The sequence below is a fragment of the Monopterus albus genome, unplaced genomic scaffold (genome assembly GCF_001952655.1).
Source record: "Monopterus albus unplaced genomic scaffold, M_albus_1.0 scaffold99.1, whole genome shotgun sequence".
NCBI classification, from domain to species: Eukaryota; Metazoa; Chordata; class Actinopteri; order Synbranchiformes; family Synbranchidae; genus Monopterus; species Monopterus albus.
The window spans coordinates 2,590,135-2,602,347 of NW_018127979.1; the positions used below are offsets into that span (position 1 = coordinate 2,590,135).

General features: G+C 43.1%; 1 protein-coding gene across 1 annotated transcript in view; it reads left to right on the forward strand.

Annotated features, from left to right (window-relative positions):
- The window catches only part of aff3 (AF4/FMR2 family, member 3), a 16,813-nt gene extending 5,334 nt beyond the window's left edge, over nucleotides 1–11,479 (forward strand). Inside the window, exons 3-19 of the mRNA XM_020609325.1 lie at nucleotides 311–385; nucleotides 636–669; nucleotides 800–857; nucleotides 1,910–1,961; nucleotides 2,907–2,941; nucleotides 3,131–3,314; nucleotides 5,536–7,527; nucleotides 7,669–7,796; nucleotides 7,912–8,074; nucleotides 8,167–8,270; nucleotides 8,403–8,466; nucleotides 8,997–9,133; nucleotides 9,266–9,337; nucleotides 9,453–9,546; nucleotides 9,648–9,697; nucleotides 9,784–9,989; nucleotides 10,106–11,479. Coding sequence (XP_020464981.1) covers nucleotides 311–385; nucleotides 636–669; nucleotides 800–857; nucleotides 1,910–1,961; nucleotides 2,907–2,941; nucleotides 3,131–3,314; nucleotides 5,536–7,527; nucleotides 7,669–7,796; nucleotides 7,912–8,074; nucleotides 8,167–8,270; nucleotides 8,403–8,466; nucleotides 8,997–9,133; nucleotides 9,266–9,337; nucleotides 9,453–9,546; nucleotides 9,648–9,697; nucleotides 9,784–9,989; nucleotides 10,106–10,227 — 3,570 coding nt within the window. The 3' untranslated portion in view covers nucleotides 10,228–11,479. The remainder of the gene's footprint in view (nucleotides 1–310; nucleotides 386–635; nucleotides 670–799; nucleotides 858–1,909; nucleotides 1,962–2,906; nucleotides 2,942–3,130; nucleotides 3,315–5,535; nucleotides 7,528–7,668; nucleotides 7,797–7,911; nucleotides 8,075–8,166; nucleotides 8,271–8,402; nucleotides 8,467–8,996; nucleotides 9,134–9,265; nucleotides 9,338–9,452; nucleotides 9,547–9,647; nucleotides 9,698–9,783; nucleotides 9,990–10,105) is intronic.
- Nucleotides 11,480–12,213: the final 734 nt, after the last annotated feature.

Genomic DNA, 12,213 nt, shown 5'->3' on the forward strand with positions numbered 1-12,213 from the left:
AAGGACACATCCCTGCTCCAAGCATGTGTTGTAATTCACATCTCCCAGCCTTCACTGGACACTGAGGCTGACCAGTGCCTCTGCCCAGTCACACTCCCCCTGGTGGAAAGAAACAACGAGAGTCAGCTGTTACATGAGGCTCTCTGCAGTGGATGTGTGTACTAGGAGGTAATAAGTTACTCCTAAATGAAAGAGAATAAACAAGGTTGTAACGACAGATTTAGGAAGCCTGTGGCTTGTATATGTGAGGATCATCACTCACAGTGGCATCTCGCAATTCACCTTTGACCCCCCCAATTCTTTTACACAGGACATGACTCAGTCCTGGCCATCCCAGCAAGCCTTAGAGGGTGACCAGGCTCAGCGAATCCTTTACAACTCGAAGGTATGATTGTGTGGCTACTTTAGATTCCACTAGAATAACGCACCCCACTCCTCAACTGAGCTGTATATGGTCAAGTTGCATGTTGGGAAGTGTAGTTTGAGAAGGAAGAAGAACGTACAGAACAGAATGAAAAGATGATTTTTTTTTCTGTCCATTATCAACCTGAAAACTTTATACTGTAGCTGTGGATGGTTTTATCAATGCAGGTAAAGATTTTACACCTTAATTTTTTCTCTTCCTTTGTCCTAAGGATACAAAACAACTGAATACACAGCAAAGGCAAAGTAAGTGTTCACTGATTAATAAGCTTGTACAGCTGATACATGCAATAATTTACAGTTGGTTCACTATAAAATGGTTAATATATGAATGGTTGCATGTTTTTATACAGTACATGTTTTCTCCTTCTCTCAGGTCGAGGAGGTGTTCAGCTGCGGATGACCCGTCATCCTCACGTGGCACCTCACAAATCGTAAGCGAGGCACGGGGAAACATGATCCACCAAATGTCATCAAGGCTGGACTGCAACACACAGAGACAATAAAATACATCCTCTCATCACATAATACATGTGTTCTCCTGAGCAGGTTTTGAAATGTTTGATCATGAATATTCTCATCTATTCAGCAAAAAGAAAAGGCGTTAATGACAGAGAAAGAGAGTGAAGAGAAGTAGGCATACAGTATAGAGTCAGTCAATACCGTATTTCAGGCTAAAGGCCAAAGGTCAGGTCAAAGATCGGCTAACATTCTTGACAATGTCAGTGGAGACTGATGTGCTCCCGTTTGGTAATGTTTTACAGCCTCTTTTTAATGTGAAGCATGTGTTCAGTGTAGTTAGGCAGTATGCCTCACATTATCACTCAGCCTTTGTCATGTAACAGCTGTTTTATGACTGTTTTAAAAATATTTGGAAAAGTTCTTATTTTCCAAAATGTTTGAGCACTTTTTGCATTTTAACTTAGATGTGATTACTTATATGTATTCTATATATCAGTAAGACAGTAAATCAGCACAGTGCATGGACAAGATATGGACATTTGAGTAAGGTCACATTACTACATGAGGAATATGACTTAAGACATTTAAAGCAAAATTGGTTATTGTTTTAGAAATGATATAGATTTGGAAATCTAGGGTCTTGAAATATAACTGGTTTGCGAGTTTAGTCTGACATAAAGATAAACCATGTTCTACCATATCTTAACAGCGGATAAGGTGTATAAATATGTTACACATGTTAAGATGCATGAGGTATCACACATAATGTGACCTCTCCACATCAGTTTTTTTTTTTTTTTGGTCAACATCATAAAAAACCTGCATTTACGCTATCATTCTTTCAGTGTACTCAGGTTTTACATTTGAGAAAAAGAGAGAATTTGATTTGGATCACTACTCTGTATCAATCAATAACTTGGTCAGTAGTGGGTGAGAAAAAAAATGTACTCAGTGCATCGCTATTGAAAGCAGCAGTGATTTAACAGTGTATCATTTTTCTGACTTTGTGTTTGTTTGTTTACAGCATGCTTGCTGATGACCTGAAGCTGAGCAGTGATGACGATGACACTCATAAGGTAATTGCATCTTTTCCTGCAACCAAGAAAACAAAACACTATGTTTTAAAGTGACAGTAGTCATTTTTGACATAAGCTGGTCTTCATGCTGTTGTGTGTTCTTGAGAAGGCAGACAGATAATGCAAGAGAGCATGAGAGGGAAGAGAAAGGAAAAGTGTCAAAGAAAGTAAAAGATTAAGGCTGGAGTGTTTGGCAGCTCCTGTTGAAGGATGCCTGTTTCTCTGGCAGTGTTTAATGATGTGCTCACACAGCCATTGTGTTAAGAATTGTTTCCTTTTCTGTTGCTTAATCACATACAGACATCAAGCACCGGAGGAAATAAATCAGTCGTAGTTTAAGCTGTTCACTGCACTGCTGCTGTGGGTGACTGTCAGGTTTGGCGTGTACAGATGCCAAACAGAGGTTGTGGTGAACTCAATTAGAAAACCAGACGAACCGAGGTAGCGACAAGTTCTTTACTTGTTGTAAGCAAAACAACTAACACAAAGTCCAGGATCTCAATCAGGTTGATAAGACAGTCCAGGGTTGGTGCCGGTAAACAGGTATAGCCAGGGGATCCAAACTTGGGGTCAGGGTCAAGAGGGACAAAAGGTCGATACACAGCAGGCGATCAGAATGTGGGAGGGCATAGACAAAACATGGTGGTCAAAAAACAGTAATCCAGGGTCAGAAATAGAGAGTCAGGCAAGGTATAAGGCTGGAGAGTCAGAGCTGGGGTCTAGAACAATCTGGCAGCATCCTGGTGGGAGGACGCTGCCTAAATAGAAGTAAAAAACAGGTGCAAACAATAAGAAGCAGGTGAACTAATGATGATTAAATAAAAGGGCCAAAACTGAGGTGAAACAAAACAGGAAGTAATGTGAAAATAAAAGCATGACAGGAAGCAAGAGGGGCAGGAGCGTGACAGGTGACAAGTTTCTGTTTTTTGTTTTGTGTCCCCGAAGGTCAATCATGAGTCAGCTTCCTGGGACAGACAGAGGTACTCCATTACACATATCATGTATACATAACATTAGCTTTTTCAGGAGGGTTTGTCTTTGAACATAAGTTAAACCATGTGTGCCATGAGTAACAACCATATTTGTCTGTCTGTGGGTGTGCGCTCCACTCGACTGTGTACCTACACCGACCCCCACTCTGATGTTTGTGTGTGTGTGTTGACTGACAGCCTGTCAGTGCAGCGAGCGCACACACATGGCAGGCGGGTGAGACATTCCAGTTCAGACTCTTCAGACTCCGACTCCACTGCTGAGTCGGGAAGCAGTAGCCTTCATTCCCGGAGCCTGAGCCCAGAGGTTCACCCAGAACCCGAATCACCTGCCAACACGCAGCCACCGTGCAACAACAAGGAGGTACTAATACTGAGCCACAACATGCTGTCTACTGTCTGCTCTGTCTTTTCTCTGTCCATGTCTCGCTTGTCTTTCTTCCTCTTGTTGTGCGCCTTTGGGTGAACTGTTCACAGGGAGTGGTGGGCTCCAGGCAGTTGACTGCATGTGTGGGGAGGGACAGAGAAATGAGGAATGCATGTGAGTTGGTGGAGGCGCAACAGGATGGGGGTTTGAGGGGCAGAAGTAGGTTTGGGAATTAGTGCCTGGGTGCCATGTCAACAGGCTGAATCTTAAGAGGAAAGCCCTCAGGAGGTGTAAGTCAAAAAGACTCGAGTCATGTCATCTGCAACTACACTTGCACTCTTTTTCAAGACAGAGGTGCAAGAGAGAATATGGCTGACTTGCGCTTTTTATTATTTTAGAAAAATACTGAATGGGTGATTTTAGTGCAGAGCATGCTAGGTATGATGGGCTGCTGGAGGTGAAGGGCATTGTGGGGGTTGGTTTGATACAAGTACAATGTGGGGAATGAAGGGGAAACCTGCTCCTCTTTTATGAATGGAAGGCCCTGTACCACATAGCAGACTGTATTACTAAACTACACTACATTGGGCCCCTACTAAGAGGCAGGGAGTGGAGCATGTGGTTGGGGGGGTACACAACATATGTTTTTAATTTACGTGGAGTGTTTGAGGTCTCCTAGGGAAGATATGGGGGTTGGAGTTGTGAAAGCAGCAAATCCAGAGTTCCAGGTAGTGAGAGAAAGAGGGAGGGACAGAAAAGAAGGAGGGAGGGCAGCCGAGTCGGCACAAGAGACGCAGTGTCTTTGGAAAGAGGGTGAGGGATGCTGGGGTGGGGGGGGCACTGTTTGAGGAGTAGAGGTTTAATATAGCTCACAGAGAAAAACAGGACGCAAGAACGAGAGAAAGAAGTGAGTATTCACTTTGGTTTTTTTGTTTTGTTTTGTTTTTTTAGTAAAAACTCCTGCTCTTTCTTAAAGTTACAGAGCCAGTTGTTAGGCAAACATTAAGTGAGTCACTTGACATAAGTGAATGGGGGTTGAGCTACTGTAAGCACAGATGGGGAATGTGAAACTATGCTGTAAGTAAGCTAATTAAAGATTATAATATCAGTTGAAGTTTTTATTAAACTAAGGGTTTCTCAACATGAATCATAATCTAGATATTTCATTTGGAGTTTCGCTAGTCAGTGAGGTATTTGTTATGTGCAGCAAATTTAATGCATTTTACAGGGCTCTGTTGGAATATTCAGATGGCAGATGGTTAATTGTAATGCTAAGTGATCCTACATTCACTACTTGCAATTAGTTATCTCTTAACTAGCACATGAAAAGGCATGTACAATGGTGGAATGTAAGAAAGTATAATTACTCACATACTGTACATAACTGCAATTTTTGAGGTACTTGTACTTGACTTATTTCCATGTTCTGCTACGTCATACGTACTTCACTACATTTATATTTACAGTAAGTCCTTATTGTTAGCATGTTACTAGTTACTCTATCAAATGCTCCACCTTTGAAAATATGGTGCATATGTACAGTATGTTCCCTGTAACAAATTCCTTCTTATCACGTGATGTTAGTGTATAGCTGAGGTGTAAAAAATCTACAGTGCAGTAAGAATATTTTGGTCACTTTTTTTAGTCCAAATCAGTTTGTTTCCCGTAGGTTCTTAAATCAAGTGTCGGTTTTCATAATTTTACTACAGACACACACCTTATACTTTCTTTTTTATGATTCAGTCACATCTTTAGACAGGTTCATTTGAATTGAAAACAAGCGGACATACTCTTATTGCACCAAAAGTTGTTTTTTTTTCTGTAACCAGCTATAGATGGAATTATTTTTATAATACTGAGACTTTTGAATTGTTAGAGACTGAAATAACTAGCAGTAAAGTATATGAAGTAGGTAAACTTAGATGTGATTCAATCAGTTTCAGCAGTAAAATGCTATGTACAAATCATCAGTAACAATACTCCAGTAACATAAAATATAAGTAAATATAAAACTATGAAATGGAACATTGGTCTGTACTTTTATTTTTAATAGTTTTAAATGTGTTTTTTTGGAAGGATTTTTAATGTGGGACTAAGTTTTTCCACCACTGCGAGTGTGCGTTGAAAGCCTGAGTGTTAGCAAAGATTGATTTTAAAGTGAACTAGTTTACAATTATTTTGTCATTTGTGTCTCTCTCATTTTCTGTGCTTTCTTAAGACTAATCACCCCTCTGCTGCCCAGTGGCAGTTGGATAAATGGCTGAAGAAATCTCGGAAAAAATCAGCCAGCAGTGAACAGGATCCTTCCCAAGGCGTTCCAGGTCACCTGCCCTCTCCCCACATCCAGCAAGCTCCATCTCCAGCCAGGGCCTGGGACAGCAATCAGGAATACAGCCCCAGCCAAAGCCCTATTCCCAGCCCACAGTTTAATTACAGCCACAACAATAGTCCCCTACCTAGCCCTGGTTACAGCTACTGCCCTAGCCCCAGCCCATTCACCAGTACCTGTCCAAGTCCCACCCCTAGCCCGAGGCATAGCCCGGTCCCCAGTCCAGTTTTAAGTGTTTGTCCTAGTCCGTATGGGAGCCCAAGCGCCAGCCTTAGCCCTAGCCCTTTACTTAGAGATCCTCCAAGAAGCCCAAGTCCCAGCCTACCTCCTCGTTACAGGGTTCATCACTACCCTGAACTTCTGAGTCAGAACCAAAAACAACCTGGTCAAACAGCCATTCCCCACAGGACCAAAATTAGGTCATGGATTAACACTGACACCAAGAACAAGCATACAAATAGTACTCATCCTCAGCCAACTCATCATTATAGGCCCAAGGCTCGACCCACACAGAACCAAGACCAAAGCCAATCCAAGGCTTCTACTGCTTTAAACTCTCACCAGGGTCAGAGCCACAAATCGAGACCCAAGTCTAACTTTCCTACAAATTCTAAACAGACCTCTGACATCCCCAAAGTTAAACACACCTCACATTTAGAGCAAATCCAGGGTAGCAGATCCAACCACAAGCCCAGGCCTCAGTTTCAACCTAGCTCACAACATAGCCCCACAAGAGCAAAGCACTTAGCTCCTACTAGTCGTGAAACCAAAACTGGTCACAGTTCTGATTCCCAGGCTGCCTCTAAAGCTGCTAGTAATTCTAGTGCTGGGTTGAACTCCAGGTCTAGTCCTGGTCTAAAACCTAGGGTCAAATCATGGGAGGCTACAGCACCAACTCCTGTGCATGTTAATCAGACAAAAACGTTGCAGAAGAAGCCCCAAACCAAGGAACAGGAGGTGGACCACAGAGGAAATCATCTGACCCAATCAGAGGGGAGAAAACCTGAGAGAAAAGAGGACAGACAGAAGGAAAAACAACAAGGAAAACAGGAGAGAAAGGAAGACAGGAGGCTGGCGGAGGAGCAGCTTCTGAGACATCCCTGGATCCAGAGTTCAGAGGAAGAAGAGGGGGAAGAAGAGGAGGAAGAGAGACCAGTAGAGAGGCAGAGGAGGAGAGAGGAGACAACAAGAGGGGAAAACAGGAGGAGCAGGGAGCAGCAACCTAGACGTGAATGGCAAACAGTCCAGGCCAAACAGAGACCGCCTACCAACGTCGAGCGGCACCACCTGCAGGACGACTCACACCACCAGGGGAGGGCAAAAAAGGGAGGCAGAACTGAGGAGGAGAGGGAGTTACAACCAGACTCTTCACCTCCTCTGTCACATTCTCCAACTCCTCATACACCATCCTCCTCATCCTCTGCCTCTTGCTCTTCAAATTCAGATTCAGAATCTGAATATCAGGCTTTGATCACCAAAGTTTCAGCAGACTCTACCTCCCACAAGAGACTCACCAAGAGAGGGCAACAAGGCCCAGGCAGACCTGATGCCAACAAGCCGAAGGCAGTGCACCCTAGAGGACCCATCTCATGTAATCCAAGTGATGGGCAGCAGAATGAGGGGAAGCAAAAACTCTACACCTTAGTCCCATTTGGGCGAGGTGACCAGACTACAGTGTATTCCCAGCGAGGTCTTAGAAATCTGGTGGTGCAAATAGACCTCTGTCTTCTCAAAAGGGTCCCAGACAGCACTACTAATTCTACAGTTAAGCCTCCACCCTCTTCCTCCTGCTCTTCATCAACCAAGGACAAGCAAAGAGAGGCTATGAAACACCTTGCTGCATCTGAGAGCGTGACAATAGACAGCAAAAGGAAGCGCAAGGTAAACCACACGCACTAAATGTTTATTTTTTCTCTGTTGAATGTGATGTGTAACTATAGATGTTTTGTGAATGAATATGAGGCAGAAAGCAGCAGTGTAGGCTTGTTTTTTTAAAGCATATGTATGTTTGTGTGCGGCCAGTTGGAGAACGAGGTGTCACACAGACAAAGTAAGAGGAGTCTTCCTAGTGCAGGTGACCTCTCAGCCCGTACAGAGTCTTCAGCTCACACAGCTGAGCACAACTTTGTGACTGAGACCACACACAATGGGTAAGAAAACACTACACATCATTTTGTCTGTGTATATGCAATAATACTGTATGCACAAATCCAATCAATCAATCCCATATTATGTGTGTGCACGTGTGTTTGTGTGCACCTGCAGGTACTTGGAGGAGTACTTAGACAGCAAGAGGCCGTTGTCTCCCCTGTCTCCTCTGTCCGACAGCCCCGCGACCACCAAGCCTCCCTCCAAAACAAAGACTTCAGAGCAGCACCACATCCACGCTCACAAGCACAAAGACAAGAACAGAGATTCTGCTGTGAAGGTAATACAAAGCAAATACTTGTTTAGATCATCCTAAAGCAATTGCTTGCAACATTTTGGTTTAATTCACCTTTTTTTAACCTGTACACTCAGCCCAAGATGGAGGTGGAATGTGTAAAAGTGTCGAAACAGTCCCAACTACCCTCCGAGTCCTGGGGCCCTACAGGACACAGGGGGACCGTGCCTAACCATGAAACGTGAGCAGTCATATGTACTCTACGCCATGCTCCGATGGCTGCCAGATAAGGACTCAGCAGACATATCGTTGATGTGACTTCCTGATGACATAATACACTGTGACTGAACTGTGTTTTTGTTCATCTTCCTAGTCCACATCATGCTGAGTACTACTTACATGAAGCCAAAAGGATGAAACACCGTGCTGATGCAATGGTGAGACCTCAATCTTTCATAGGATATAAACTGTTGGCAGTGAAGAAAAACTGGGACGTTGTACAACCATTGAAGGATAACTTGGACATTTTAGGACATACAGTTTTTTACTTATTGGAAGAAGATGAGAGGTTTTGCAACAGTGTCAAACAACTGTACACTGCATACTGTACATGCAGCCTATACATTGTGCCTTGGTGAACTAGAAGCCCTGTGTCAACTGACCTACAATTTTTGAGCCCAGAGAGATATTGTGAGCTTTAAACAGAGATGTAAAAACAAAGTAAATTCTGTAAATAGTTTTAGATCGATCAGTGAGGAGGACACTGCATTACTCTAACAAACAAATGGTAAATCCATGTATATGTTTTTGCATACTCTTCAGACAAAAACTCTCCTATTCTAGGTTATTTTCCATCCATCCATCCAATATCTGCACACAGTTGAAGACCTTCCCATGCTAATTTCTGCTTGTTGTAGTTATTTAATATTTACTCCCATATTTGCCTATGTTGGATATTGTTTTCCAGGTGGACAAGCTGGGGAAGGCTGTGAATTACGTTGACGCTGCTCTCTCCTTCATGGAATGTGGGAAAGCAATGGAGGAAGGGCCACTCGAGGCCAAATCTCCTTACACCATGTACTCAGAGACAGTGGAGCTCATCAGGTGAACCACACATTCATGCAAAAACAGATAGAAGCGATTTGGATTTGGAGACAGAGACAAATAGACACCCACATACACATACAGTACATATACATGAACTGCAGGTCCATTGCTAACAGTCCTGTCTTAAAGGTATGCAATGAAGCTGAAGAGCCACTGTGGCCCTGGAGCGAGGCAGGAAGACAAACAGCTGGCAGTACTATGGTGCGTATGTCATCTCCTCTGTTTATACAACATCTATCATCACGCCGAAGGACCTGCATTTTGAGTCTGATCTGTGGTCCATTTGAATCTCTTTGACTTGCTCTTGTGTTCACAGTTTCCGGTGCCTTGCCCTACTATACTGGCAAATGTTTCGTTTAAAGAAGGATCACGCACTGAAATACTCCAAAGTGCTACTGGACTATTTTAAGGTAAAAACAACAGACATTTGCATAGATTTCTAGACAGCATTTGGTAAAATGTAAACATCTGGACTGGATAGTCTTTAAACTTGATTATGGTGTCATTACAGAGTTCTCCCAAAGTGCCTACAACACCACCCTGTTGGAATGACTCTGGAAAGTAGGTGGATTACTATATTATTATGTATTACTTTAATCAACTTTTGAAGCTTTATTGATCACTATCACTCTGCTGTACACTCCCAGGGGTACAGGAGGACCTGCGTCTTCGCTCTCACCCAATGCCAAATACCAAGGACGAGGTTCACATGGGGGCAGCAGCGCCCCCTCTCTCATAAGCATTCCCCAACGTATCCACCAGATGGCAGCAAATCACCTGAACATCACCAATAGTGTCCTGTACAGCTATGAGTACTGGGAGGTGGCAGACAACCTTGCAAAGGAGAATAAAGGTACTTGTGGTGGAAATTGTATTCCTAACAGATTTTCATCAAAAGGTTGCATTAAAAAATGTAGATTGATTTTTAGATTTTTTTTTAAAGAGCAGTCTTTTTCTTTCTCACTACAGAATTCTTCAACTACTTGAATACTTTGTCTGGGCCTTTGACTCTTCACAGCAGCATTGCTCATGCGGTCCAGTACACCAGACAGGCTCTTCAGTGGATACGCATTAGTGCCAAACTTAACTAAGAAGGAGAGGATTTACCTTAACCTGCCCACTGGATCTCCAGGCTGCATTTTTCATAGAAGAGACCGCTGGATCTCTATGCAGCTAACAGGACAGCACTGATGCCTACTGTGCTGTGTGAAATGGAGTTGGATAAAATCCCACAGGGACTGACATTTGTCATCCTCATAGGATGTTGAGGTGCTGTCAATCTGGGCCTTCTTAAGGAGCTAACATTAAACTTCTCAGTGATTATCAACATGCACCTTCTTCCTCATCATTGGATTAATCAGAAGAATTGTGTGCACTGTCGATGATTGAAGTCTCAAATCATTTGCCAAATGTCCCTAGGACCTCAAAGAACTCATATTCAGTAGCATTTGCAAATTCATGTGCAAAGCCTTTTTCATTCTTTGGAATTAACCATTACCCTATGGCCTGATTCTCTGGGGCCAAAACAGGAGAAGATGCTATAAAAGACCAAACAATCATTTACCACTTCCTCCATTGTAGAAAACATGTCTGCATCTTTTGCTAAGGAAGGTTTTCATAACTCTTGCTTTTCAAATCTTTATCTTCAGTTTTATGTGTTTTTACTGTGCAATATTTGAAGAAAATACAAGAAAATAAAATGTTGGTGAGTAGATGCCAACATTCAAGGTTGCATAATGTATTTTGTCCCTGTTTTTAGTTTGGGGGTATGCAGTTGAATGAAAATGAAGTTGATCATTCAGATGTGTTTTTGGTAAGTTTACTGTCAGGAGAATTCCAGTTTCTATGAAAGTGCATTTCATTCCAAGCAGCACAAACCTGCAGGTTTGAGGCATAAGGACAAATTGTACTTGCTACTACTTACTTTTCTCAGTGTGTCTTTTATTTCATTGTATTGATCATAAGATCATAACTTTAATGGCAGTGCTTTTTTTTTTTCAAAAAATTCATTCATCAGCATAGTGATGCAAATTTGTGACAGAGTTGTTTCTCTGGCTTTATTGCTCATACACAAGCATCTATAGGCGCACACACTCTAAGTGACAATGTATGAGTCAGACTCATTGGTCAGGCCAGTTGCCTCACACAAACAGTCACACACATCACTTCCTTTGGCTCCCAATTACTGCAACTAGCCTATACTTCCTGCTGCATCAATACGGAAGTCACACATGTCTGGTACCATAGCAACAGAGAACAACCAATAAGGGTGCACCCCAGGACACACACACACACACAAACATACACAAAGGCTTGGGTCAATAGCATCCTTTAATTTTGTGGATGAGGTTGTTGCAAGCTAATCCAACACCAGACTAAATGTTTTATTGTCCTAGACTGTGGTCTGGTTTTTTGACAGTCCTGTGGCTGCCATAAAGGTGCAGCCAAGTTGTCTAAATCAACCAGTTTCTTTGTGTCCTATGGATATTTATAGTTATTGACCCCAAAAAGGCAGTCCATCAGCTGACTTTGAACAGAGGCTACCTTTCTTCCATTCTTTGGCTTTTATCATCTGACCTCATTTCACTGAATGGTAATTGAATCAATTAATTGCAGTGCTGACTAAAATGGTCTTATACTTGTATAGCGCCTTTCTACGCTTTTACAGCACACTCAAAGCGCGTTCACATTATTCGGCCATTCGCACTCCCAAGCACTCACGCACCGGTGACATCACCGGGAGCAACTGGGGGTTCAGTGTCTTGCTCAAGGACACCTCGACATGTTGACTGGACAAGCCGGGAATCGAACCGCTAATCCTCCGGTTAGAAAACGACCCGCTCTACCTCCTGAGCCACAGCCGCCCCCGTGGAGATGGACAGCAGCCGTGACATTAGAAGCTAATGTGCTGTTTTAATGATCCTGTCTCAACGTACAGGAGTTGCCGAGTTGTCACTGCCTCCATGTGAGCGGACCACCATCTCCACAGCCTGCGCTGCTGGCTCGTTCCGCATGCACGTGCCTCTGCGTCACGGCCGTTAACTGCCTGTGCGCCTGGACGAGTCGGAGCCAGACTG